At 43.8% G+C, this 24,475-nt stretch overlaps 2 protein-coding genes across 2 annotated transcripts; one reads left to right on the top strand and one right to left on the bottom strand.

The window, feature by feature from the left end:
• Positions 1-4,042: 4,042 nt before the first annotated feature.
• Positions 4,043-14,596, top strand: LOC120669414 (F-box protein At5g07610-like). Its single transcript, XM_039949172.1, has 3 exons — positions 4,043-4,053; positions 8,601-8,624; positions 12,998-14,596. Exons 1-3 carry the CDS (start codon positions 4,043-4,045, stop codon positions 14,247-14,249), a joined length of 1,287 nt encoding a protein of 428 aa, XP_039805106.1. The 3' UTR covers positions 14,250-14,596.
• A 2,151-nt stretch (positions 14,597-16,747) lies between these two features.
• Positions 16,748-23,099, bottom strand: LOC120671254 (probable E3 ubiquitin ligase SUD1). Its single transcript, XM_039951543.1, has 9 exons — positions 22,751-23,099; positions 21,292-21,969; positions 20,411-21,178; positions 20,106-20,317; positions 19,646-20,017; positions 18,604-18,761; positions 18,329-18,492; positions 18,039-18,185; positions 16,748-17,917 (listed from the first exon to the last, which is right to left on the bottom strand). The coding sequence occupies exons 1-9, from the start codon at positions 22,991-22,993 to the stop codon at positions 17,402-17,404; spliced, it is 3,258 nt and encodes a 1,085-aa protein (XP_039807477.1). The 5' UTR covers positions 22,994-23,099; the 3' UTR covers positions 16,748-17,401.
• Between the last annotated feature and the right edge of the window lie 1,376 nt (positions 23,100-24,475).

Raw genomic sequence — 24,475 nt, forward strand, 5'->3', positions numbered from 1 at the left:
ATAAAGTGATCTTTGTAATTTCACACAATACATGTTACGTTTTTTTGGGTTAGGGACAGTAATTCCTTCAGGGACTTTCATATAAATATTTGCATTAAGTGACCCATATAAATATGCTGTCACGACATCCATTAATTTCATCTGCAAGTTCATACTTGCTGCCATAGATATTAAGTACCGGAATGTGATTCCATCCATCACAGGAGAATAAGTTTCATCGAAATCGATGCCGGGTCTCTGCGTAAACCCTTGTGCTACTAGTCTCGCTTTATATCTTACCACCTGGTTATTTTCGTTTCTCTTTCGAACGAAAACCCATTTATGTCCTACAGGGAATATCCCTTCAGGGATTCGATCTATTGGGCCGAATACTTTTCTTTTATTAAGCGAGAACAATTTAGCTGCGATCGCTTCTTTCCATTTGGGCCAGTCAGAACGCTTCTTGCATTCTATTAATGACTTAGGCTCCGGATCTAGATCAATTTTTGCAATCTTCTCAGCAAAATATATGTCGACATTAGTAGTCTTTCTATCATATATTTCTTCTGTTTCAACATAATTTGTTGAATTTTCCAATATTCTTTCACATTCATCCTGATCAATTATTATATTTAAATCAGGAATTTCCGGTCTCCCAACGTGAGTATTTTCAGTGCGCGCATTCTCACTGGGTGTCACTACATGTGTACCTTCACTTTTATTATTATTTTCATTCTGCCCAGTCTTAAGCTTCTTAGGACGTCTCCCTGAAGCTATAGTCTGAGTAGATGCACCATTATTAGTATTTCTACTCTGTCTCCCCCTCTTCAGGGTATGAGGAGTCAATGTAGATTTTACTTGGAATTCCATTTCATCCACTTCATGTGGTATTTCTATTCTTTCTGGTGCGTTTACTGCAGGTAGGTGGGATTTCATAATCCCTTTATTATTAGTGAAGGCTTCAGGCAGCTCGTTTGCAATTCTTTGCAAATCGATGATACTCTGAACTTCATGTTCAGTTTCTTTAGTGCGTGGATCCATTCCTAGGATCCCTGTGCTTTCCCATGTTATTTCTCGGCTTTCGTCCCTAGCGAGATACTTTCCTCCCCCTAATGCCGAGAAATGATCTTCTTTAAAAATACTGTCAGCGAACTGAGCTGTATGCAGATCTCCAGTTAATGGCTCTAAATATTTAATTATTGATGGGCTTTCAAATCCGACATAGATTCCCAGCTTACGCTGAGGCCCCATCGTGGTTCGCTAAGGTGATGGTATTGGAATGTATACAACACATACAAATTTACGCAGATGGGAAATATTCGGTTCAATTTTTCGCACTAATTGGATCGGTGATACTTCATGATATGCAGATGGTCTAAGTTGTATTAGTGCTGCTGCGTGCAGTACAGCATGCCCCCAACAAGTGGAAGGTAGCTGACAATTCTGTATCAATGGCCTTGCTATTAACTTGATCCTCTTAATTAATGATTCTGCTAGAACATTTTGCGTATGCACGTGTGGCACAGAGTGCTCAACTTTAATTCCCAAAGCCATGCAATAATCATTAAATACCTTCGAGGTAAATTCCCTAGCATTATCCATTCTGATGGATTGAATTCTTGAATATGGGAAGTTGGCTCGTAATTGAATTATTTGGGAAATTAATCGTGCAAATGCATGATTTCTAGTAGAGAGAAGACATACATGGTTCCACTTCGTAGAAGCATCAATTAGCACCATAAAGTACCGAAATGGCCCTGACAGGGGACTGATCGGACCGCAAATGTCACCCTGAATTCGGTTAAGGAATGCTGGTGATTCATCTCTCACTTTTAATTTCGAGGGTCGAGTTATTAGTTTCCCTTTGGCGCATGCGATGCACACAAAATCTTCATGATCAGGAAAATCATTTTTCTTTAAACTATGACCATTGGAATTGTTAGTAATTCTTTTCATCATACTTAGACCAGGATGTCCTAAACGATCATGCCATATTCTGTATGACTCATTTTTTTCTAATTATTGTTTGCATAGTAACATGTTTGTGAATAGGCTTAATGTAAGTGTAGTACAATGCTTGGCGCATGGAAGGAAAGGTTTCGACAATCTTCTTGTTGTCTCCTATTTTCTTAGTCATGATTAGGCATTCTTTACCATTATCATCATTTGTTTCCACATGTAAATCATTTGCACGTATATCCTTGAATGAAAGCAACGTTCTGGTTGATTCAGGATAAAGTAATGCTTCTTGGATTACTAATTCAGTTCCATTAGGGAGGATTATAGTGGCCCTACCCATGCCAACTATATGCATACCACTGCCAGTGATAGTAGTAATATTTTCATCATTCTTTCTAAGAGTCTGAAAATATCTTGTATCCCTAAGAATTGTGTCAGTTGTGCAACTGTCTACGAGACATAATTCCTCTTCCATAGCCATTTGTACTCCACAAATTCTATAATAAAGCAATATAATTCATTCAGATTATGCAGATAATAGATACATGCTTTAAAATAGAATACACGAAAATATTACTCATATACTAAAATTTATTTAAGCAAAAAATTATCTGCAAGACACTTATTACATAAATAAGCTCTACATGAGCTGACTCCAAACCACAAAATTCATGTAGGAATTTTAAAATACTTAATGTAATACTAAGACCACTATACTACTAGATAGTTGAAACAATTTGGAAGACTTAGACAGAGTCCCCATGCATATCTTCAAGCTCTCTTCCTAGAAGATCATCATCATCATCTTGCTGAATTTTATTCTCTAGATTCTTCATGATTTCATCCATAGTGTCAGTAGGTTTGATATCTACTAACATATCTTCAGGATTTTCTTCAGCAGCTGGAGCTTCATTCTTCTCTTCATGCTTTGAAGAGTCAATCTCCATTTCCTTTGACTTGGAAGATTTACCTTGTTCAAACTTCCGGCTAGAAACAAAGTGAGCTTCATGTTCAGTCTTCCTTTTCTTGAGCTGACCATTGAGTTCTTGATAGAGTTTCACTATATGCTTAGGAGTGCGACATATTCTAGACCAATGGCATTTCATTCCACACCTATAGCATTCTTGGTCATGTTTGCCATATTCTCCCCCTGGTGGAATTTTCTTTGATTTCCATTGTCCCTTCTTTTTGAAGTTATTAAACTTCTGGTTTTTTCCTTTCCAAGGTGCCTTCTGTGGCTCCTTTCCTTTTCCTTCATTCTTCTGTGATGAAGAAACAACATTTGCTTCAGGCTTACTTAAGCTGCCAGTAGGGCGAGTTAGATGATTCTGCATCAACTCTTCATCTTCACCTTGGTCTTGCTGTAAAGCATTACTAAGGTCAATATACTTCTTGTATTTTTCTTTTTTATACTGGCGGCTTAAATATGTCTGTTTAGGATGGAAAGTGGACAAAGTTTTCTCTATGAGATCTAATTTAGTCAGCTTAAGTCCACACAACTTCATGCGTGTAACAATTGCATAGAGTTTGGCATTGTATTCCTCCACAGTCTTGTAGTCTTGATAGCGAAGATTCTGTCATTCGCGTTTTACTCGAGGGAGAAGTACAGTCTCCATCTTTTCAAAGCGTTCATGCAATACATTCCGCAAGACTATAGGGTCATGTTCAGTCATATACTCATTCTTCAGTGATGAGCTTATGTGATGCCTGAGAAAGTGTAGAGCTTGCGCTCTTTCAGCACTTGTTGCAATTTTGTCATTGGTGGGTTTAATCGCATGCAGGAGATTTTTCCCATCCAAGACAATCTCAGCATCTAAGGACCAAGACAGGTAGTTGCTGCCATTTGGGGCGAGCTCTGTGATCTCTCTTTTCACAAGATTAGACATTTTCTACATGATAAAAAAATTAATATGCAAGTAAGTTTACTGCTAGTAAACATGTAGTATACAGAAAGTAAATTGGTTTGGAAGCTTAAATAATCTTAGTTATATTTTTCTAGCAGAATAATAAAAACAATAAACCATGCTAGAAAAATTAAAATATGAGCCTCATGGGGGGTTTAGAGAACTCATATGCCTGCAACATAAACAAAAACCAATATCTAATGTCCAGTTGGTAAACAGGCATGTAAAATAATAATCTACAGCAAAAACTCATTAACCCAAGATGTTAATGATCTGAACTGCTAGTTCTATGGTTAACTTCAAGTTTTCGAATTAAGCCGAGGGGTGCCGCACGGCTAGCGCACACATATCAGTGGCAGAACGTCACGTTCAGGCGGCTTACCCTATTCGCCGGCAGCGTGCGATGAAGCGGCTTTACTTCAGGTGACGGGCCAAATACATAGCATGTGTTGCAGGACTGTTAGTGTTCGTGCTTGCTACTAGCAGCCTAGTGCTACGATTACTTCCGTGTAATCTAAATCTTAACGATTACTTCCATGTAATCTGAATCTCAATCTTCAAGACTTAGGATTAGATGTATAACAGTTTGTAACGAACATGGCACCATTTATGCCATTTCGAGTGATTTTGGTGATCATATGACAACGCAATCAATGGGACTAATGGTTTTATTAAGTGAACATTTCTAGATCCCAGGGATGAAGTAAAAAGGTCATGCAAAGCAAACACGAAGAAAGAACTCAAAGAAACGCTGAATTGGACGAGTTCTACTGAAATCAGTAGCACCGGAAGAACCGATGCCTATAGCATCGGTGCATCCGATGGTTGTCGGAAGATCCGACGGCCTGGCTTTGGCACAAGCCTGTGCACCTCTGGAGATCAAGTGAAGAAAGAAGCGAAGCACCGGATGAACCGACGGTGTCAAGAGAGGCATCAGTGCATTCAACGTACTGTGTTCCAGAGACATTGTCAAGCGTGCAGCAGCCAAACTTTCAGCACTGGTTGAACCGGTGGTGCGTCGGAGCAAGGCGTCGGTGCAATGACGTCAGCAAGAGCAACGGCTATCTGCAGATCAAGTGTCACCGGAAGAACCGACGCCTAAGCATCGGTTCAACCGATGGTCCCTGAAGGTGTTGCGGCCGTGTCAGAGAAGCCAACGGCTAATTCAGAGCGCAGAGTGACCGGAAGAACCGAGGCCCTTTGGTCGGATGTTCCGATGCTTACGCAGAAAATTGGCCAACGGCTAGTAACGACTCTCTTAAGTTGGTGGTCTATATATATGTGTTCCCCCGGCCATTTGAAGTTTGCTGGAGTTGCTAGAAGTCATACACACACACACACCCAAGAACACCTCCAAGCCATACAAGAGCTCATTGATCATATCCTTAGGTTTTAGCACTAGCTTTGTAAAGTGTGAGTGCTAGATTATCTCTTGAGTGAGTGAACAAGCAAGTTTGAGATCCTTGTGGCTGGTTTTAGAGTGAACCACACTTGTATTACGGTGCGCCGGCACCTTGGAGCAATTGGTGGCTCGCCGGCAAGTCAACGACCCTCCGGCATGATGTGGAGCGGCGTCGACGACATTGTGCGGGGGACGGAGACCCCTCCTTCGTGGGCAATCTCCCTTAGTGAAGATCGGGATCAAGGTGACCGTGATTGTGTTCACGGAAGAGACTTGATTGCCGGGAAGCGATACTCTTCGTGAGTGCTTCAACAACGTGGATGTAGAGGCGCCTTTGTGGCAATCCAAACCACGGGATAAATACTCGTGTCGAGAGTTCGCTTTCTCTCATCCATCCCTTTAAGCTTCTGCATTTCATATTGCAACTTGTGTCTTTACTTTCTTAGTATAGCATCTTACTAGGATTGACTATAGGCTGCAAAAATCTTTTGGGATGAGGGTTTCACACTAAGGTGAACCGTAGTTGCACATCTAGATAGCTTGATCTAGTTTAAGTTTTGTGCAAACTAGTTGGAGCCATAGGTTAAGGTTTTAATAGTGACTAATTCACCCCCTCCCCCTCTTAAGCTAGAACACCCGATCGCTTTCACAGTTCAAGCTGACTCTGACTACGGTCTTCAAGCCGGTGGTATACTACGTACATCAAGAATCGTCGACATGCAGTACCAGCGAGAATCCTATCTATTCTTCCCCTTTTCTTTTCCAATCACGGCTAAATTCTTATGAGCGAGTTCTTTGCGTAGATTAAAGTGCGTAGAACAGATACAAACACATATCTACGCAGCAGGTTAGAACCAATCTAATCTACTATCAATCATGTATGTACCTCGGTTTCTCACTGTCGTGGGATTTCTTGGGTACCCACAGCCGGGTGGCGGAAGGCACCCGCCTATTCCCAGTGAGGGAGGACTCTGGGGAGTACTTTGGCGATTGGCCTGATCTAGCTTTGGGAGGAAGCTCACAAGAACACACGATTTAGAGTGGTTCGGTCCGTCGGAGCGTAATACCCTACGTCCACTGGGAGATGTATTGTTCTTGGTTGTGTATGAACCTATCCTCTGCCAGGCCTTGGCTTTCACCCAGCCTGAGCCTTCTTCTAGCGGTCGCCCCCCTTTTATAGACCAAGGGGAGCGGATACATAGGACGTTGATGCCCCGACAGGTGGGCCCAACGTACTGTGCAGCATACTGCGCAGAGTACTCAAATGACTATAGTGGTTACGAATCTTTCCTCCGATATGCTTCCATGCCCTGTTGATTCTCTGACGAAAGGAGGTCTTCTCTTGTCATGTCAGCAAGGTGCCCGTTGGGGGAACGTAGCTTGCGGCGTGACCTGTTGAGGCTATTATGTAGGCGTCATAATGGGTGAAGCCGAGCCGTCGTATCCATCTTTTATGGCAGATTGACAGGTGCGGCGTGGGCGGCGCCAGCAGCTCCACTATGCATCTTGGTAATACGCGATCAATAGTGCCCCCTGGTCAAAGAATCGCCTCGGCTTCTGCTGCATCAATGCGGACGTCCACCTACCACAATGAATGCAGTGATGGGTGAGGCTTAGTATGGAGACCAAGCGACCTTGTATACATGTCTGTGCTTGTAGACACGTGTCGGCTCCGGACCCCCCCCCCCCCCGGGGAGGGGTGTCGATTTCTACCCTTAGTGAGGGGTCCGGTTACTATACAGGGGGTCCGGGACCCCATGAGGGGTCCGGGACTTCCGCGGGGGTCCGGACTCCACGGGAGGTCCGGAGCCCCGGCTGTTCGTGCTGAGCGCCTGCCTCTTCCGGGACACGCGGTGTTCCTGGACCTTTCTCAGCTGTGAGACAGGTCCGGGACCGTTGTCGGGGGAACAGGACTCCGGACCGCAGGGGTCCGGCTGTTTGGACGTAGTCAAGGATAACTACAAGGCCCTTGCCTCGACACAGCAAGAGGGGGTACCCCAGTCCTGGGGTACCGACACTCACGTAGAGGAAAAACGAAGCTGTCGCGTAGGACAGTTCGGCTGAGCCGAGGGGACCTGCCGGCGTGATGCCGGCGCGATGTCAAGTTGATGCCGATCAAACGTAGACGACGTCGAGGTTCTCGGCGCCGTCAAAGTCGACGTAGATGAACTGGACATCGGTGTCGATGTACAGCTTCTTGATGCGTCAACTCCGTCGATGTCGATGTAGAGCGTCGTGCTGATAACGTGTTGTGAAACACGTCGTCAACGTCCGATCGACTCTCTTAACAATCACACGGACACACGGAGACACAAGAACACAAGTACGAGAGACAAATTTTTATTCCTCAAATTGTCTATTTTACAATGAACATCTCTCTCATATATATATATATATATATATATATATATATATATATATATATATATATATATATATATATATATTCCGATCAAAGTCTAGAGTTTCGGTAATAGCCCACAAACAAACCGGACTAGGAATAGGACTTCCACTAGTCTTTTCCTTTCCTTCTAGGATTCTTGTTTCCAAAGTTGATTTGTTTTACAACAAATCAAACCTTAAGCAAAAAGGATCCTGCAAACAGGACACGATTGCATTATTATTATTTCTGTCATTCCATTACCAGTAGGTTGGCCTTATATGCATATACTATGTATCTTGCCCCTTGTTTAGATGCACTCAAAATTTCAAAATTTTATAAGATTCCTCGTCACATCGAATTTTTAAACGCATGCATAAAGTATTAAATGTAAGTAAACAAAATAACTAATTATATAATTTATCTATAATTTGCGAGACGAATCTTTTGAGTCTAGTTAATCCATGATGGGACAATAATTACCAAATACAAACAAAAGTGCTAGAGTGTTTTACAACCAAAACTTTATGCATCTAAACAAGGGTTTGATGGCGTACTTCTCTGTTCAATTTGTTTCTTGACAGCACGTTGATGACTGCTGTAAATAAATCAGTGGATACACTCTGTTCGCTTTTGACGTTAGCAATAGCAAGTGACCTGCAAGAGTACCAAGAAATAAAAAAAGCTAAGAGCAGGTATGGGCCATACGGGCACGGCGTTGCGTGACGACCGTCCTAGTATGTTTTCATTTAGAAAACACCGATGGCCTTGGCCAACAGTACTATGGTAAGAATAAAAAAGAAGAAGGTTACAAAGGCTTTGATGCATGCTACAGTATACATGTATTATTAATTGCTCATAGGCATTAGGGTTTAATGAACTGGTTACCAAGGAACTGCGTGTAATCCGCGATCTTAGTGGATTGGTTCGGCGGCAAACGAACATGGCAAATTGGAGCGGCGAAGGCCGGCGGCAGCGCTAGAACGGCGTCCCAGCCACGGTCCGTATAGTCAGAACGAAAGTTCCGAGAACGGGATTGCAGTTACAATCCGCGTTCGGTGTGAAAATTTCTAGTCTTGCTAGGCTAGGGGGCCTAGTTTGGTTCGTGCTAGAATTTTAGCGTGCTAATGAATAGTGATATTTTGACCGCTAATTACGGTGTCAAACAAAGTCAGTTTACAAAACCAATTCCAGAACCCCGCGCTAGTGATCTTGAAGAATCTAGTAAGGCTCTTGACGCTCGATTAGAGGATGTTTACTGTAGCATCACTGTAGCCAATCATCGATTAATTATCGTCATTAGATTCGTCGCGAAAAGTTACACCCATCCCTAAAAAAATTTTACAAATAGATTTCATTTATTATTTCATGCATGCAAAATTCTATTTTCCGAAAACATGTGCACGCTATTTTTGTAGAATGCCAAACAAGACCTTGCGAGGACAACCTTGCCTTGGGCCCAGCTAGAAATACCTTCTGCCTTTGAGAGAGAAAGCACGAGCGTGGAACCAACTTGTTAAAAAAACGTTTCCGTTGCTGCATTCTCACCCTCCGATCCACACCGTTCTCTTCCGGTTGATAAGTCAAACGAACAAAATATTGTAATTCCCACCACACCACGAGAGTTGTAAAAACAACACATGGCGTTTTTCCTGCCTCCAAATCTGACAGCTGCAAGGCGAAGAAATCGATCAATGCGGCTGTAGTTCCTTAAGAGTTCCTGAGGCAATGCTTTGTTAATTTGCTGGAGAAGCTAGCGGGCAAATTTCAGTCAGAACCAAACGAAACGACACGACGGGGCAAAATAGCGGTTTTTTCTTTTTTATATTTTTTAAAAATAAAAATTCCAAAAATATATGTCCGTTTTGAAATATTTCAAAAATACCCCCGGTCGCTCCCCCATAGGGCGACAGGCCTTAAGTGTAATTTTTTTTTTCAAATTCGCAATGAAGTCCCTGGAAAAGAAAAAAAAAGCCCTGTCGCCCCCCAACGGGCGACAGGGGCCTGTCGCCCAGCCCAAAGGCGACGGGGGCCTGTCGCCCGTTGGGGGGGCGACAGGTCTTTTTTTTTTCAGGGACCTATTTTGAGCTATTCGAGCGTGTAGTCGTCATCATCGTCGGCAGGATCTCGGCCGCTAACTCCTACCGCACCTAACTTGTCCTTCATTAAATCACGGGAAAAAATCGCAAGAACTTCCCTTATTTCACGAGCATTATGGAACCCACAAACATAATAAGTTCACATCAATAGTATCTATAGAAACAAATGACAAGTAACCTATCACAATCATAAACATCGGATATAAATAAGCGGTCCACAGCTATCTCATTACAAATAAACATCAGAGATACAAACATCAGATACATCTAACCACCCCTAGGGCGTCGGACCCTCTTAGCCCTCTGCTGGGCACGGACATGACCCTCGGAGTAGGTGAGAACATCCGGAGACCTCACCTGTCGCTCAGGACGCGCAAGGGGCTGCGGTGTCTGCTGCTGAGAGATCCTAAGTGGTGCTCCTCCTAGCTGTGAATACCCAAGACATCGGGGTCAACTTGCGCGGCAGGCTCTTCTGGACTCAAGCTGTCGAAGTCGTCTAAGGTGAAGGTCTCGTTATCTGGTCGAAAGGAGGAAGAAGAAAATCCGGCGCCCGCATGCCTATCACTAATAAGGCACACATCTGGGCGTGCAGCAACAACATGAATCTTCACTCGTTCAAGGAACCAATACCAACTGTCTATGTTCTCATTCTCAACAAATGCAAATGCGAGCGGAACTATTTGGTTGTTGCAATCTACACCGATTGCGGTGAGTATCTGACCTTTATACCTTCCAGTCAAAAATGTGACATCAATGCAGATCACCGGAAGACAAAACTGAAATGCTCTAACACAAGCACCTATGCAAAAGAAGGCTCGTTCCATAATTCTTTGTCCCCTAATCACGGCTGGTACGAGGTATGTGTCATAAAAGCTTCCAGGATTTCTAGCAGCAATCTGGGATAACATACGAGGTAGGTTATCATATGATGCCTCGTATGTGCCGAACCGCATCTCGAACACCCTTTGTTTAGCCCTCCATGCCTTCAAATAACTGATGGTGTACTGGTAAGTCTGCTCAATGTGTCGAACAATCATTTTTGGCTCATAATTAAGGTTGTCCATAATAAACCCATACATTTGCTTTGCAACAAAGTCGCATGATATATTGCGATGCGAGGGGAGAACTTCTGACAGCAAACAAGTGTGCTCTGTGACAATGGAACATTTCCAGTTCGACTTCCATTTTCCCTTGAATGCATGTACTCGTCATGGACATCCATCATTCACACACTTCACCTCATATTCTTTACTGCCAGACTTTACGACTCTGAATTCTCGCTTCAATGATATTGCCCATAGTCTCACAGCATCTTTTACGGCTTCAATGTTTGGATATGTTGCACCTTGCACTACATCATTCCCTCTGTACTCCCACTCCTGATTTCGTACATCTTCTGCGACATGACTGCCAAAACCATGCTCCTTCTACTCTTTTGGCAATTAGTACTGCTCGTTTTCAGATGAGCCCTCATATTCTTCCATCTCTATTGCGGTTTGATCTTCTGCCTCCATCTCGTCCACAATGCTATGTATCCTCTCTCCCTCATCAACAAGGCCCTGTGGTCTCATGTTTTGGTTCTCTGACTCTTCTGACTAAACTTGCTCAACATAATTGGTCTCTCTTCGAATGCTGGATTTTATTTTGTGTCTTCTCCCGGATTTGAACAAGAATGGCCAGAGGCCACCCACGCTCTAGAGCTGCTTGCATGTACTTCTGCCAGTCATCAGTGCTGTGTATCATCATCAATTCCCATAATTCACTTTCTACCTCCCAATTAACAAGAGACTGGACAGTGATCACATGTGTCAACGGATCAACATTGAACCCACGCTGCAGCCACTTACATATGGAACCAAAACTCCTTTCCAGAGGTTTATCTATGCCGCTAGATGTGCGCTTAAAGGCAGAAAGATCTACTCCATTTGGCCCATACATAACATTGTATTCACCATAAAATACTTGAAACTGCATCTTGCTCGACATATCTGTATATCACATAATACTTATCGAGTTATACTCTTTACTTCACTACCTTATTCAATAATACGTAAAAACTAAGTATGAAATTCAACTACAACGTATAAGTATTCATAACTATGTGATGACACTCAAATTCTATACTGCATATACCAAATTCTATTCTAAATCATAATTAATTTATAAACACGTCTCTAATAGTACTGTAATTGTAATAACAAATGCGTAGAACTAATTTTCTAAACTAATTTACTACTACGTAACTACAAACTAAAGTATCATTGAACTCCTACTAAAATAGTTCTACTATAGCACTAATTAAATTAAATTATTCACCCCTACTTAAATTACTCATATTTAAATACGTAGTACTTAAATATAACAATATATAAACTAAATGTACTAACCTGCAGATCACAAGTGCTGAATCCGGCAGAGCTTCGCCGCTTTCCTTCTCCTCACTCCTCTATTTTTTTCTGGATTTTGGGTGGAATTTTCGGGCTCAAATGAGGAGGGAAGGGGAAGGTTGGAGCTTTTATAGGGGGGATACCCCGGTCGCCCAAGGGGGGGGGGCGACAGGCCCCCCTGTCGCCCGCGGGGGGCGACAGGCCCCCCTGCCGCGCCCGTGTGCTGGGCCCAGCGGTCGCTCGTGGGCTGGGCGACAGGCCCCTGTCGCCCGTTGGGGGGGCGACAGGGTCTTTTTTTTCCAGGGACCTCATTGTGAATTTGAAAAAAAAATTACACTTAAGGCCTGTCGCCCTATGGGGGGCGACCGGGGGTATTTTTGAAATATTTCAAAACGGACATATATTTTTGAAATTTTTATTTTTAAAAAATATAAAAAAGAAAAAACCGCGGCAAAATAACCAAACGGCTGCATGCCATCTAACCTAAGGCCCAGCGGCGGCCCACGTTCGTCTCCCACGACCACACAACCCAACCAAAAAACCCTCTGCCGCCTGCCGCCGCCGCCTCCGCATCCGCCCGCCTCCATCGCCGGCCGCACTTCAAGGGATCAAGAGGTAAGAGACTGTCAGAGCTTTTTCAAAATCTACGTTCTAAATTATCATTTGGAGAGTTATTTGAGTGAAAATCATTTTTCATATTTTTGTCTTTTCCAACAGCTCTTCTATATCTTATTTATAGTCTAAAGAGTCATCTGTACTCTCTATCTTTGGATCATATGAAATCCGGAATAGAGGATATCTATTTTTGGATATTCATTTAAAGAGTCTGTTGGAAGCTAATTTTTCATCTTCTATAAATTAGAGAAGATATAAAAAGTTTGTTGGAGATATGCTCTAAGGCTAATCGCTCCCCCATTCACCAATTTCTGGAGCAAAAAAGCTGTCTCATTCTCCTCACAAGTCATCGTATTACTAGTACTAAGTTGTGATCCAACTGCAGGGCTTGGCGGCGCTCCAACCCTCGACAAGATGGAGGCGTCCCCTGCTAAGAGGAATCCGGCGGCCATTCTTACAGACGACCTCCTTATCGAGATCCTCCGCCGCCTGCCCATCCGCTCCATATGCCGCTTCAAGTGCGTCTCGCGGTCCTGGCGCAAGCTCATCTCCGACCCCGACCACCGCAAGAAGCTACCCCAGACCCTCACCGGCTTCTACTACGCTAGCGTCAGCGGTGAGCGCTTCCCAAAGTGGGCGTACCACTTCACCGATGTTACCGGGAAAGACGTACCATTCATCTTGCCCTTCCCCAGTGCCGATGTACGCCTCTTGGATTCCTGCAATGGCCTCCTCCTTTTCCGTTGCTTTCAGCCTGGTCCTCGCGAGGTCGATACACCGTTCCATTATGCTGTGTGCAATCCCGCGACCTCGAAGTGGGTGATGTTGCCGGATCGCAGTTTGGCTAGTGGCCAGGGTCGCACAGCCCGCTTGGGGTTTGATCCGGCAGTCTCCTCGCACTTCCATGTGGTCGAGTATGTGCTGGACGAGGATGACTGCGTCACAGGGGTGCAGATCTATTCATCCAAAACTGCATCATGGAACTTCAAGGAAAGTGAATGGGGCGACGATATCTATCTACATATTTTCTCTGGTAGTGTGAGAAGTGTGTTTCTTAATGGCTTTATGCATATGATGATGCTCTGTGACGGGATAGTGGTGGTGGACATGGAGGGAATAACATGGAGGATAATTCCTGTGCCGTCTGATCGTCTGTATGGCTGCATCGATCAAGCCCAGGGTCGCCTATGTTATCTTAATGTTCATGATGTTGATGCCTTCAAACTATCAATCTGGATCCTTGAAGACCATGGTACTAATGAATGGACACTGAAGCATTCCATCAGGACTCCACTGCTGTTTCCGCAGAAGAATCTTCCATTTGCGTTCGGTTACAAAGTGATTACAGTTCACCCAGAATGCAACAATTTGATCTACTTTGTTTATGGGAGGGACAACACACTGATGGCATATGAAATGGACCGCAAGGAAATTCATGTCATCCGGAATCTCGAACATGATTACTGGGAACCCTGTCTTCCTTATGTTCCCTTGTTCTCGGAGGCATTAGCAGATGAGCCGTGAAACTGTTAGATTTACTGCAGCTATGTGTTTGTTTCTGCAATGATGAATTCATATTGGTGCAGTAAGGAGTATGTGGCATTCCTTCTAGCTGCTAATTGTTCTAGCAATCTGTTTCGCTTTGTTAGATTACGCTTTGTTTCGCGAAATAAAGCGGGAGAAATTTTTTCTCTAAAAAAAATTGTTCTAGCAATCTGTAACTTGAGTAGACTGCCAGAAAAGCCAAGTTCTGTTTTTCTTTGTTTTATGCATATGAGCATGTCTCTTTTGTGCTATTTTGATTTGGACCAATATTGGTCCACAGAGTATGTTATTAAGGCTAACTGGAATTGCCACCAGTGTTCACATTTCTTGCCCTGAATCCAGAGTGATACATATACAGTGGTCACTTTGTGATCTCTTGATGACCAAGGAGGCAAGGAAGTCTATTTCTGTATTTCCAGTTTAACATTGTTTCAGAATGCTGTGGAGGTTCAAGAAACAAGAAAAGAGAAATAGCAAAGTTAGATGCTATCCCGCAAAGCCGATTGGTGAGACCTAAAAAGGGCCTTGTTCTAGCGAGCTCTCTATCACGAGTTTGGATAGGTCATGCGTTGGTATTTCTTTTATCTTTCTTCCGATGCATTTTCTGTCCATATGTATACTAATGATTAATGAATCAACATGTACTTCTACTTGCCAATTGTTACACTATGCTTGTAATGTCGTCTGAATGCTGAGAATTGTTATCTGCTCGGTTAATTTGGCGTTACCCGGAATGCCCATCTTACAGTTGTATAATTCCGATAGAGTTGCGGTATTCCATTCCTGCAATTTACACGAGTAAGATAGCAAAGCAGTGTGCTGCATCTATTTAGATTTGATGGCATGCTACTTCTTTAGATTTCGTAGAGTACTAAAATTTGAAATTTTTCTGTTCTATTCAATACATGTGCTTACTAAATCCATATGCTCATTACTTATCTTGTGATAAATAAAGCAACTGAATGTTCTGTCAGTCTGAATATATGCTAGTTTTCAGAGGAAATTGTTTTACCTACTTGCTGGCATGCTATCTTTAGATTCCCCATCATCCTACATAATCATGTGCTACAAGATTCATTTTCTTCTATCTCATGTTCATTAAACTCATGATCATAGTAACTCTTGTAACATCTAAAAAATACTTGTAAATGCAGTAAGGATTTGCAAGAATCACAGCTAGAACTACCGTTGGATAACTGATATGTTTCGTTAAGTTTTCTTGGCTCAATTATGCTAATTATACCACTGAGCAGCTAAGGTTGGAGGAGCTAGCTGAAACTAGGGAACAAATGGCTTGTGAGATTAAGTCAGGAGCTCGGTTAGTAACTCTGATATGGTTTCTTTCCTATTTTGTGGGCACAACTTGAAACTTAAACATTGTGAAAGTTTCAGTTTATATGATCCAGAATTCTTACTTTAAAGTATATGAAGGTATTATGAAATGTTGTAGGCAATTTCCCCGTAACCACGTCCGAGCGAGGCAGTGAACTATCTTATTGCAGAGTATTTTTAAAGACCGCAGATTTCTAAGCAATCAAAAATTATGAATCACAGAAAATCTAACTGCACTGTTATAATGAGATCCTATCTTTTTAAGCTGGCTGCATACTTTATCGCCAAAAATATGATTAACTGTGAAGGGATTATTTTGTTCCCCTTGACTGGGATTTTGGTTCATATTGTCGGCGTTGGGATGCTTGCGTCGGCAATGATGAGGGAGCTCTATGCCTGGTATGGGTTATGCGGCTGGTGGTGCTTGTCTTCTCTGATGATATTGGTTGGTTCGAGGACAGCGATGGTGTTGCCCTGGTTTCAGGTTGCATCCGACCGGCGTTGCAACGTCGGTGGATCGAAGCGGCGGGAGGCGGTGAAGATGAGGGATTGAGATTCGCTGCAGTTGGGGTGGCTGACTTTGAGTCACTGCATGTGGGGCCCACTAGCGCTGGGGCCCGCTGGCAGTGACCCAATGTCAGTAGCCCCAACGTCAGCTGATCCTGAGCATGAGGACTTTATCGGGTTGACCGGCTGAGTCCGGTTTTTAGGGTATTTGTGTACCGGAACATTGGTTCTTTGGTTCCTATCATTCCTTCCGTATCTTTCTCAGCTGTATCTTTATTTGTACTCGTTTGTCTTGCATGCCTAATACAGTTATTGGTGCTAAAAAAAAGCATCGCGCCGTGACAGAATAATCCTGAGGATCCCACGAAAACTGCGCATGAACGACTTCTCGTGACCTCCACCTTCGTGCCGGCGGGGCCTGGGCGCTCTCAAGAAGAAAGTGGGCCAGATAAAACACCATTTGGACCATCACATGCTTCACAGTGACCGTAGTAAACCAAAAAAAAATGATCTATGAAAACTTGCGAGAGAAAAAAAATATGTCACAAGCACGAGGCTGCAAGGAGCTTCCAACGTCAGGAAGGTTGAAGATGCACGCAATCAAGCTGGGAGCGTGGACAATTACAGACTCACTACAGTGAACTGGGATCACCTTGATTGCCCAAGCGTACAGTTTATAATCTTAACGAAGTTCTGTTTCAGAAAAAAAAAAGAATTGAGTTGCCACTACAATCTAAACGAACTGTTACAGAGACCACTACACAGAATGCAATGTTACAGTTGCCAAAAGAAATGGATGGCACAGTCCAAATCCAAAAACAGGCGATGCTATAATCTATCTTCACTGCGTTCGGCAAGCTGGAGCTGGAGGCTGAAATGGTGTGAGAGAAAAATACTGTTGGGTTGGCTGGAGCTGGTGGCTGGAGTTGTGTGAGAGGAAAATAGGGCTGGAACTGGAGCTGGCTGCCGAACGCAGTGCTTGTATCTACCCGACCGATATAGTATAACTTAATTCAATATCCATTACAACAGGATCGCATGAAAATGACTTTGGACTGGTAGTGCTCTGTCAAAGGATATTTACAAGTCAGCCAAGACTACCACAGGAAAGTGTTACCTTCGGTATTACTGTCGCCAATCATTTTAGCTTTCTGCCAGTCTTTGTTGTACAGCAGTCCTAGCACACAAACTCACTTTACAACCCAAAGACAAACCACAAGCAGAAGCTGCAGGATGAATGGGTGAAGGTTAAACCAAGGTTATGCTCTGTTTATCGAAAGCCCCCTTCCTGCTTAAAATGCTAGCCTGGGCTGTTGGTTTGCGCGCACATTATTGCGCCTCAGCCTCAGTCCCACTTCCTCTTCTTGATCTTGTAGGACTAGTGCCCTGTCCTGGTCATCTGACCCAATAGTTGCTCCGGATTCGCTTGGTTCAGGTGTGTCCTCACCAAAGTTGTGCAGCCTCCGGCCAATCAGATAGCGGTCATCCCTGATGGAGTTGTGGAGGTTGGTGAACCAGACATGGAATCTCTTGCCACAGAAGAAGAGGGTGCTGAAGATCAGGCAGCCTAGCCAGGCAAAGCGGTACACTGCTGAGTTCACGATGAGAGGGTAGCCCAGCACCGGGAAGATGCCCCTTGCAAGGACGTATGGGACACAGAGAGCAGTAAGGAGCTTGGTGACAATCGGCATTATAATTTCATGGAGGACCCACAGACCCCTTAAACGGGAGAAGCCATCGTCTCTAACTCTCTCAAACTTTGACCTCCAACTTTCATCAACCAAAGGTGCCATTTGATCCAACATAACCTGGAAATAGTCTCAAAATAGGTTAATTAACTCAAAACCTCTTATAGTACAAAACAAGGTTGATAAACAACTGGAGAACAAAAGGCAGGGGCACAAGAATCAGAGTCACCTACAATCTTACCAGCCTAGTCCATATTTTCAAGAATATTAACCCAAGGGCCCAATCCTGGTATAGTAGGAAGACAGGGCTCTCATCGATAGGCACCCTCATTGGTACAATGACCAGTAGCTCAAAAAGGAGTCCAATCAACACAGGAATAACAAAGATCTGGAAGAAAGAAAAAAATGCTACTAGTTAGATCTATAACACAAAAAGTACTCAGGAAACTCCTCTTCGGCCAGAGAGCTGCTACAAATTCAAAAGGTGGACAGTATAAACTTGAAACAGCACAGTTATTTCCAGAAGATTACCCATATTGACAAGAGAACAGAGCTCTTCAAAACAATAGAGCACCACTTGCAGATCTGTTGTACCAGGATTCCTAGTTGCCGCGATCTGATATAATCAATTGCATATCTGGTTCCAGCTGCTACGCTCCAGAGAATATAGCACCCAATGCTAAAGGAGAACAGATCTAGACAAGAGTACCCAAGGGTATTAGCACATGTGTTGCACAATTGATCTCGTTATTCATAAACATGAGAAGTTACATAACATCAATTCAGGAAAATCACAATTAAATTACCATTGCACTTGATGCCATGTGTGATTGGCAGGCGGGGAACAGCTTCAAAAACGAGACGGCCAAGCGAGATAGGAATAACTACCATTCCAGCATTGAATATTAGTAGTGTCATCCATGCCAGTACAAGCAAGAGCACAATCCGAAGCACAAAGCCGTACCTTCAAAAATGGGGAAAAATCAGATAACTAAACCATAATTTATGTTGATGCATTCAGAAAAATATGTTCAGAACCTCATACACTCGTCAACTTTCTCGAGTATTTGTTATATAGATTGCTATAAATAACTCAATTATGTTAATGATCTACTCCATCCCAAAAAAAAGTTCATTCTAGGATTCAAAATTTGTCCCAGAAAACAAGTCATTTGTCACTATTTAGAAAGTGCATGTGGATGTAAGAATGAATTACTGCCAAATATGATAAATAGGGGCAAATATGGTCATTTTACCTTCTTGTTAATCTGTCCTAAAATTTCTTGAATGACTTGTATTTTGGGACAGAGGGAGTATCTGTCAAATTATGATTCAGAAAACACGCGCAGATAACTGAGCCACAGTTGTATTCGGTTTTTTTTTTTCTATACAAAGTTACAGACTCGTTACTCCCTCCGTCCCCAAATATAAGGCATCCTGGGATTCAAAATTTATCCACAAATACAAAGCATCCTGGGTTGAGAGTGGACCCAACCATCTTAATTGTGCATCGTTTCCGGGTCTTTCCCAACAGAAAGACATGCATGCAGCCATGTAGGGGGAGGTGCATGGGAAAAGGGCATGCTACTTTAGTTAGCACATATTTAGTTACCCAAATAGAGTCCCAATGCTTAATAATTAGGGGTAGGAGAGTCTTTTCTACACAGTTATAATCTGTCCTAAAAACTCCAGAATGCCTTAAATTTGAGGATGGAGGGAGTATGTTCAAAGCTTTAGTTCTTTTAATAGTGTAATCTGTGTAGGATTGCATAACGTATGGGGGAAAGACTCTACATACTTATTCTTTACACAAATCTAGAGATTACATATAATGATATAAATACTTACTCAGAGTCTCCCTGATCATCTACATCAGGTTCTTCAGCGACATCATTGGCTTCATTTGCATTTCCCCTGCCATTATCTTCTGCAGCAACATGTTGTATCATGCGTTGTTCAACCTGTGGAGCAATCATTTCTCGCCCACCATGGCCCCTATCTCTTCTTTCTGCCCTGCCATTCCAATTTTCTTGCCCACCATTTTCTTCAGGTTTTGGCAGTAAGAAATCAGTTAATCCAAGGGCCCAACCAACCGCAGCAAACCAATGGTGCAAAAGAGATTTAATAGTTGCACGAGGCCTGAAGTGCTCAATCGCGAAGGGGATGCATATTTGGAACAGGAGGACATCAACTGGAATCTCAGTGAATGGGTCAAATATCCTGCAATTCCAGAGGCAAACAAGACTTAGACTTGAAATTCCAAGTGACAAAAAAAAATCCAGAAAATATGTTGGGTAAGCTAACTCACGTGATGTCCAGAGGAAAAATTGAAGGTGCTACTTGCATGGCCAGTTTTACAGGTAAGAAGACCAACATCACAATCAAGCTTCCATACACCGCAACAGACAAAAGAACCCGTCGAGCATGTTTATGCACAGGATCATCAATCAAGTCCCTAAACGGATTGTAATTTGGATCAGCAGGGTCCCTCAGAAAATAAAGAACTCCATTGCGCAGTACCTAACACAAAAAAGAATGTCAGACAAATGGGATATATGAGAATTTAAATGTCTGAGTGCAGTTGCTGGAGATATAAAGTGGACTGAGCAATACCCCTCGAAGAAGACTGACAAATATGCTTATTTGGAGCATATACACAATCCCAACTAGCCAATGGATAGAAGAGCTCGCCAAGGGTGACATCGTAAAGAATTCAACTCTCTGAGCTATTGTTGTGCCCAGCATCTTCAGAGTACAAACATCAAGCCACCAACCACACATAAGAGGAAAGACACCAAGCTCAATCACCAGAAGGAATGCGACTTTGACCATAGTCATGAGATGCTTCATTCCAGCAAAGAACTGCCTGCAAAGAGATGGAATGGCCTCCAATATAGTAGCTATACCATAGAGTCTACCAATGGTAAAACGTTCTCCCCTAGCATATCGAAGTAAAGCCAGTGATCCGATGTACAAAAATACAAGGCAGAAGATGAACATGTATCCAACAGCAAGAGTTGTCAGATCGGAAAGATAAGATGAGCCGATGGTTGTTCCTTTTATCAAACTGCTCTTCCCAGTGCCTTGAATTACACTAAGACCAGTGGCATTTATCTTCAAGGATTGAGTAACAACCTCAATCACATGCCCAATAACACCTTCATTGTTACTATCGGAAGAAAAATTCTTCACAACATTAAGTGCACTCTTCATTGTATCATTAGCTATAGAAATAGCTGTTTCTGTGAAGGGCATCATTTTTGCTAGCATAGGAGTAGAGGCCGAAGAGAAAAAACATGATAGATAGTACAGGACAATCCTTCCCAATGAGAATGGAACAAAGATCACAACAATGAGGAATATAGCATTGCTGGCCAAAACCTGGAGAAAATACACATTCCTGTCAGTGTTTTGAAAATCTAGGACCAGAAAAAAAATCATGTTATTTACTCGCAAGAAAGTGTTTTAGGAAAGAATAGTACTTCAGTACTTACTGTTATTGCGTTCTCAACCAAGTGGAAGACAGGGCCTTGCATACCAACAAGTTCGTCAAAAGGAACATCCTCTGCACCATCTGCATCATCCAGACCATCAAGCATCTGCTCAACCTGAGCCTCAAGTCGTTCCAATCGAGCAGCAACATTTTCAGCATTTCTCCTCAGAAGTTCGCCAGCACCAATTCCTTGGGCTTCTGCTAATTCATCAATATTTCCATCTGCAGGAACCCTATTGTTAGGACCCGCTAACCTCCTTACAGCCCGAGCACCATGCCTTTCACGGCCTCCATCATCCCTCTCAGCATCATGTCCACCAAGCTCACGCAAATGCCTTATGTAGTCCCGTAATGAGGTGGCTCCAAGAAATATAAGGACAATGATGGCTGAGAGAAGGAATCCATGAAGGCAATCACTAAGGATCAACAGAGCACTGATGTGACTCAGGAACAGCCTTTGCGCTTCACCAAGACTTCTCACAAATGTTAACCTCCATATCCAGTAGGTAATGAATGGGATAATCATGAGCCAAACTGAGAGAACAAAAGCAAGCCGGAGAATGAATTGAAACACATGGCATGCTTTCAATCCAACACCAACTATCAGTTCTTGGAAAGGAAGTCTTGTCGGAGCATTGTCAGCGTACACAGGTGAGAAGGAGAATGCATGTTTACAAACCTGCAGTGCACAGATGCATGGATCAGAAATTATCTAAAGAAACTGGAGTTAAGACAAACAAAACACACCATCCTCTCTCTTTTCTCCCTTGCAATTCAAGCAACTACCACCCAGCCCTAGAGTTTCCCATGGAAGTTGGAACAACCACCAACTAATACCTGTTCACTCATTTACCCTAAACCAAACCAACGCCTGAAAGTGGGACGCTTTAAAGATCCAAGAAATTAGTCAAGAAACAATTGTCGATAGCGTGTCGATAGTTTCACTGCTAAGCGGCTCATGCGGTTGCAGGTTATCAGAACCATCATGCCTTCCAAAATACAGAAAGCACAACAGCAACGTGGTAGTATGAAACTCCTTTGCTAGCAGAATAATCCATCAAAACTGTCCAGTCAAAATAAATCTGAACCCTAACCCCCCTGATTCTAGCAGCTCAAAGGCATAAAAAGCTCAATTATCACAACAGCAAGCAGCAGTGCAAAATTCCTTTTGTTATCTGGACAATCCATCATAACCGTCCGGTCAACATGGTTCTCATCCCTAATCCCCTAAAGCAGCTCAAAGCCATAAAAAAACCACATGAATTACTAGCTCTATCCACTACCGACGCTTATTAACCAAGTTCTACCCCAACCTACATGCCAAAGGGGAGGGGGGGGGGGGGCACCAGCTCAACATTCAATCGACCGATTCCACCACGCAATCGAACCAATCAAATCCCTAAATCAACAACGCGGCGGCGCCACCAACCACGGGGGCGGGCGGGGGGCACGGTTTTTACCTCGCACTGGCGCGAGTTGCTATGGTCGAGCCACTGGAGGAGGCAGTCCTGGTGCACGAACTTGATGCTGCCGCTGCAGGCGCACGGGTACCGGAGCGGGTGGTCCTCGTCGCCGCGGTTGCGGCAGATCCGGCACACGTCCCCCTCCTCCTCCTCCTCCTCCTCCTCCTCCTCCTCCCCGGGCGGCGGCCTCGGCTCCTCCGGCAGCTCGCCCGCGGCCGCCCGCTCGGCGATCTCCGCCATGGCTGGCTCGCTGGGGGGGCGGCGGCGGCGGGGTCGGCCGCGGGCGATCGATCGCGCGGGGGACGCGGATAGGGGGCGAAGGCGGTGGGGGGAGGTTGCAGGGAAAAGGCGAGGAAAAAAACGTGGAGATTTTCGGAGCCTCGTTATGACGCGCTGGTGACGAGGCGGTGGTGGGCGGCTTAACGGGTCTGGATGGTGGGTGTGGGTCGGATCGGAGGAGAGATCCGGACTTCTCCGGAGGGTTCGATCTGTCTAGCGTTTCGTATTGGGCTTGGGCCTAGGTACAACGACGCTTTTCACCCTCTGAGTTTGATGGGCCGCAATAGGTCAACATGGGCTAGCAAAGTACATTGTAAGTTCCCACTCTCTAGCATAGAAAATTAGAAATAGCGAAGTACATTGTAAGTTCCCACTCTCTAGCATAGAAAATTAGAAATACTCCGTAGCAAATAGAGCAACTCTAATGGCTCCGATGAGGCATCACGTAGGAAAAACATAGTGGCATGGCTTTAGAATTTTAAAAATGAGAGAAAATGAGTTTTATATAGATGAAACTTGGCTCACACAGTTTTGTGGTACAATGAAGCTATTCTACACATCTCTCGAGGTTTAGAGTTTTATTCATCCTTTTCTTTTCTATTACACGGTGCAACTTAGACACTCAAGCCGCATGCACACTCACCCTCTAAATACATGTACGCATACTCTATCTTATAAGCATCTTCGAAAACTGAGGTGGCAAATCCTCAAGATTAACCCAGTCACCATAAACGCCTCGTTGTCGACGGAAACGACGTCTATCACTAAAAGCACAAATATCATTAAATCTTAGAAATTTCGCTCCCATAGAGGAGTCAAACTTAGGACTTAAATTACTACCGAGGCTCTTGTAACCGTCAGACTACAGACCCTTTCGGCTAGAGTTTTATTCATCTAATTCTCGTGTCTAAATAAAGGCTTTTCATGCCTAAGTAACGTACAGATAGATAATCATCAAGAGCTAATCTTTCCCCTAGCGCAAGTTAGGGTTTCATTCTCCTCCGGCGGCGCACGTCGGAGTCCACTAATCTACCTCCGATCGTTGAGATCGTAGGTCCGGCAGGATCGCAGGAAGGAGGAGTGCGTGTCCAGGAAAGCGAGGGGGTGTCCTCATGACGTCGGTGGATGGTTCGGAAGGTGGAGCGAGGGAGGAGCAGCCCTCCATTGAAGATCAGTTCGAAAGATTGAATCTGGTGGGGGAGGAGGAGGAAGATCTTGATCTTTCGGAGGAAATGGATGAACTGATTAAGGAGGTGCGTTGGCTTGGTTTGTTTAGGGTTCATACTACTAAACCCTTTAGTCATGCGGCCCTCTTCAATGCGTTGAGGTTTGCATGGGCGGCGGCGAAGGATGTCACTTTCAAGGTACTGGAGCCGAATCTGTTCTTGGTGCAGTTTCACTGCTTGTGAGATTGGAATCGTATGATGGAAGGAGGACCATGGC

The sequence above is a fragment of the Panicum virgatum genome, chromosome 4N, assembly GCF_016808335.1.
Source record: "Panicum virgatum strain AP13 chromosome 4N, P.virgatum_v5, whole genome shotgun sequence".
NCBI lineage: Eukaryota > Viridiplantae > Streptophyta > Magnoliopsida > Poales > Poaceae > Panicum > Panicum virgatum.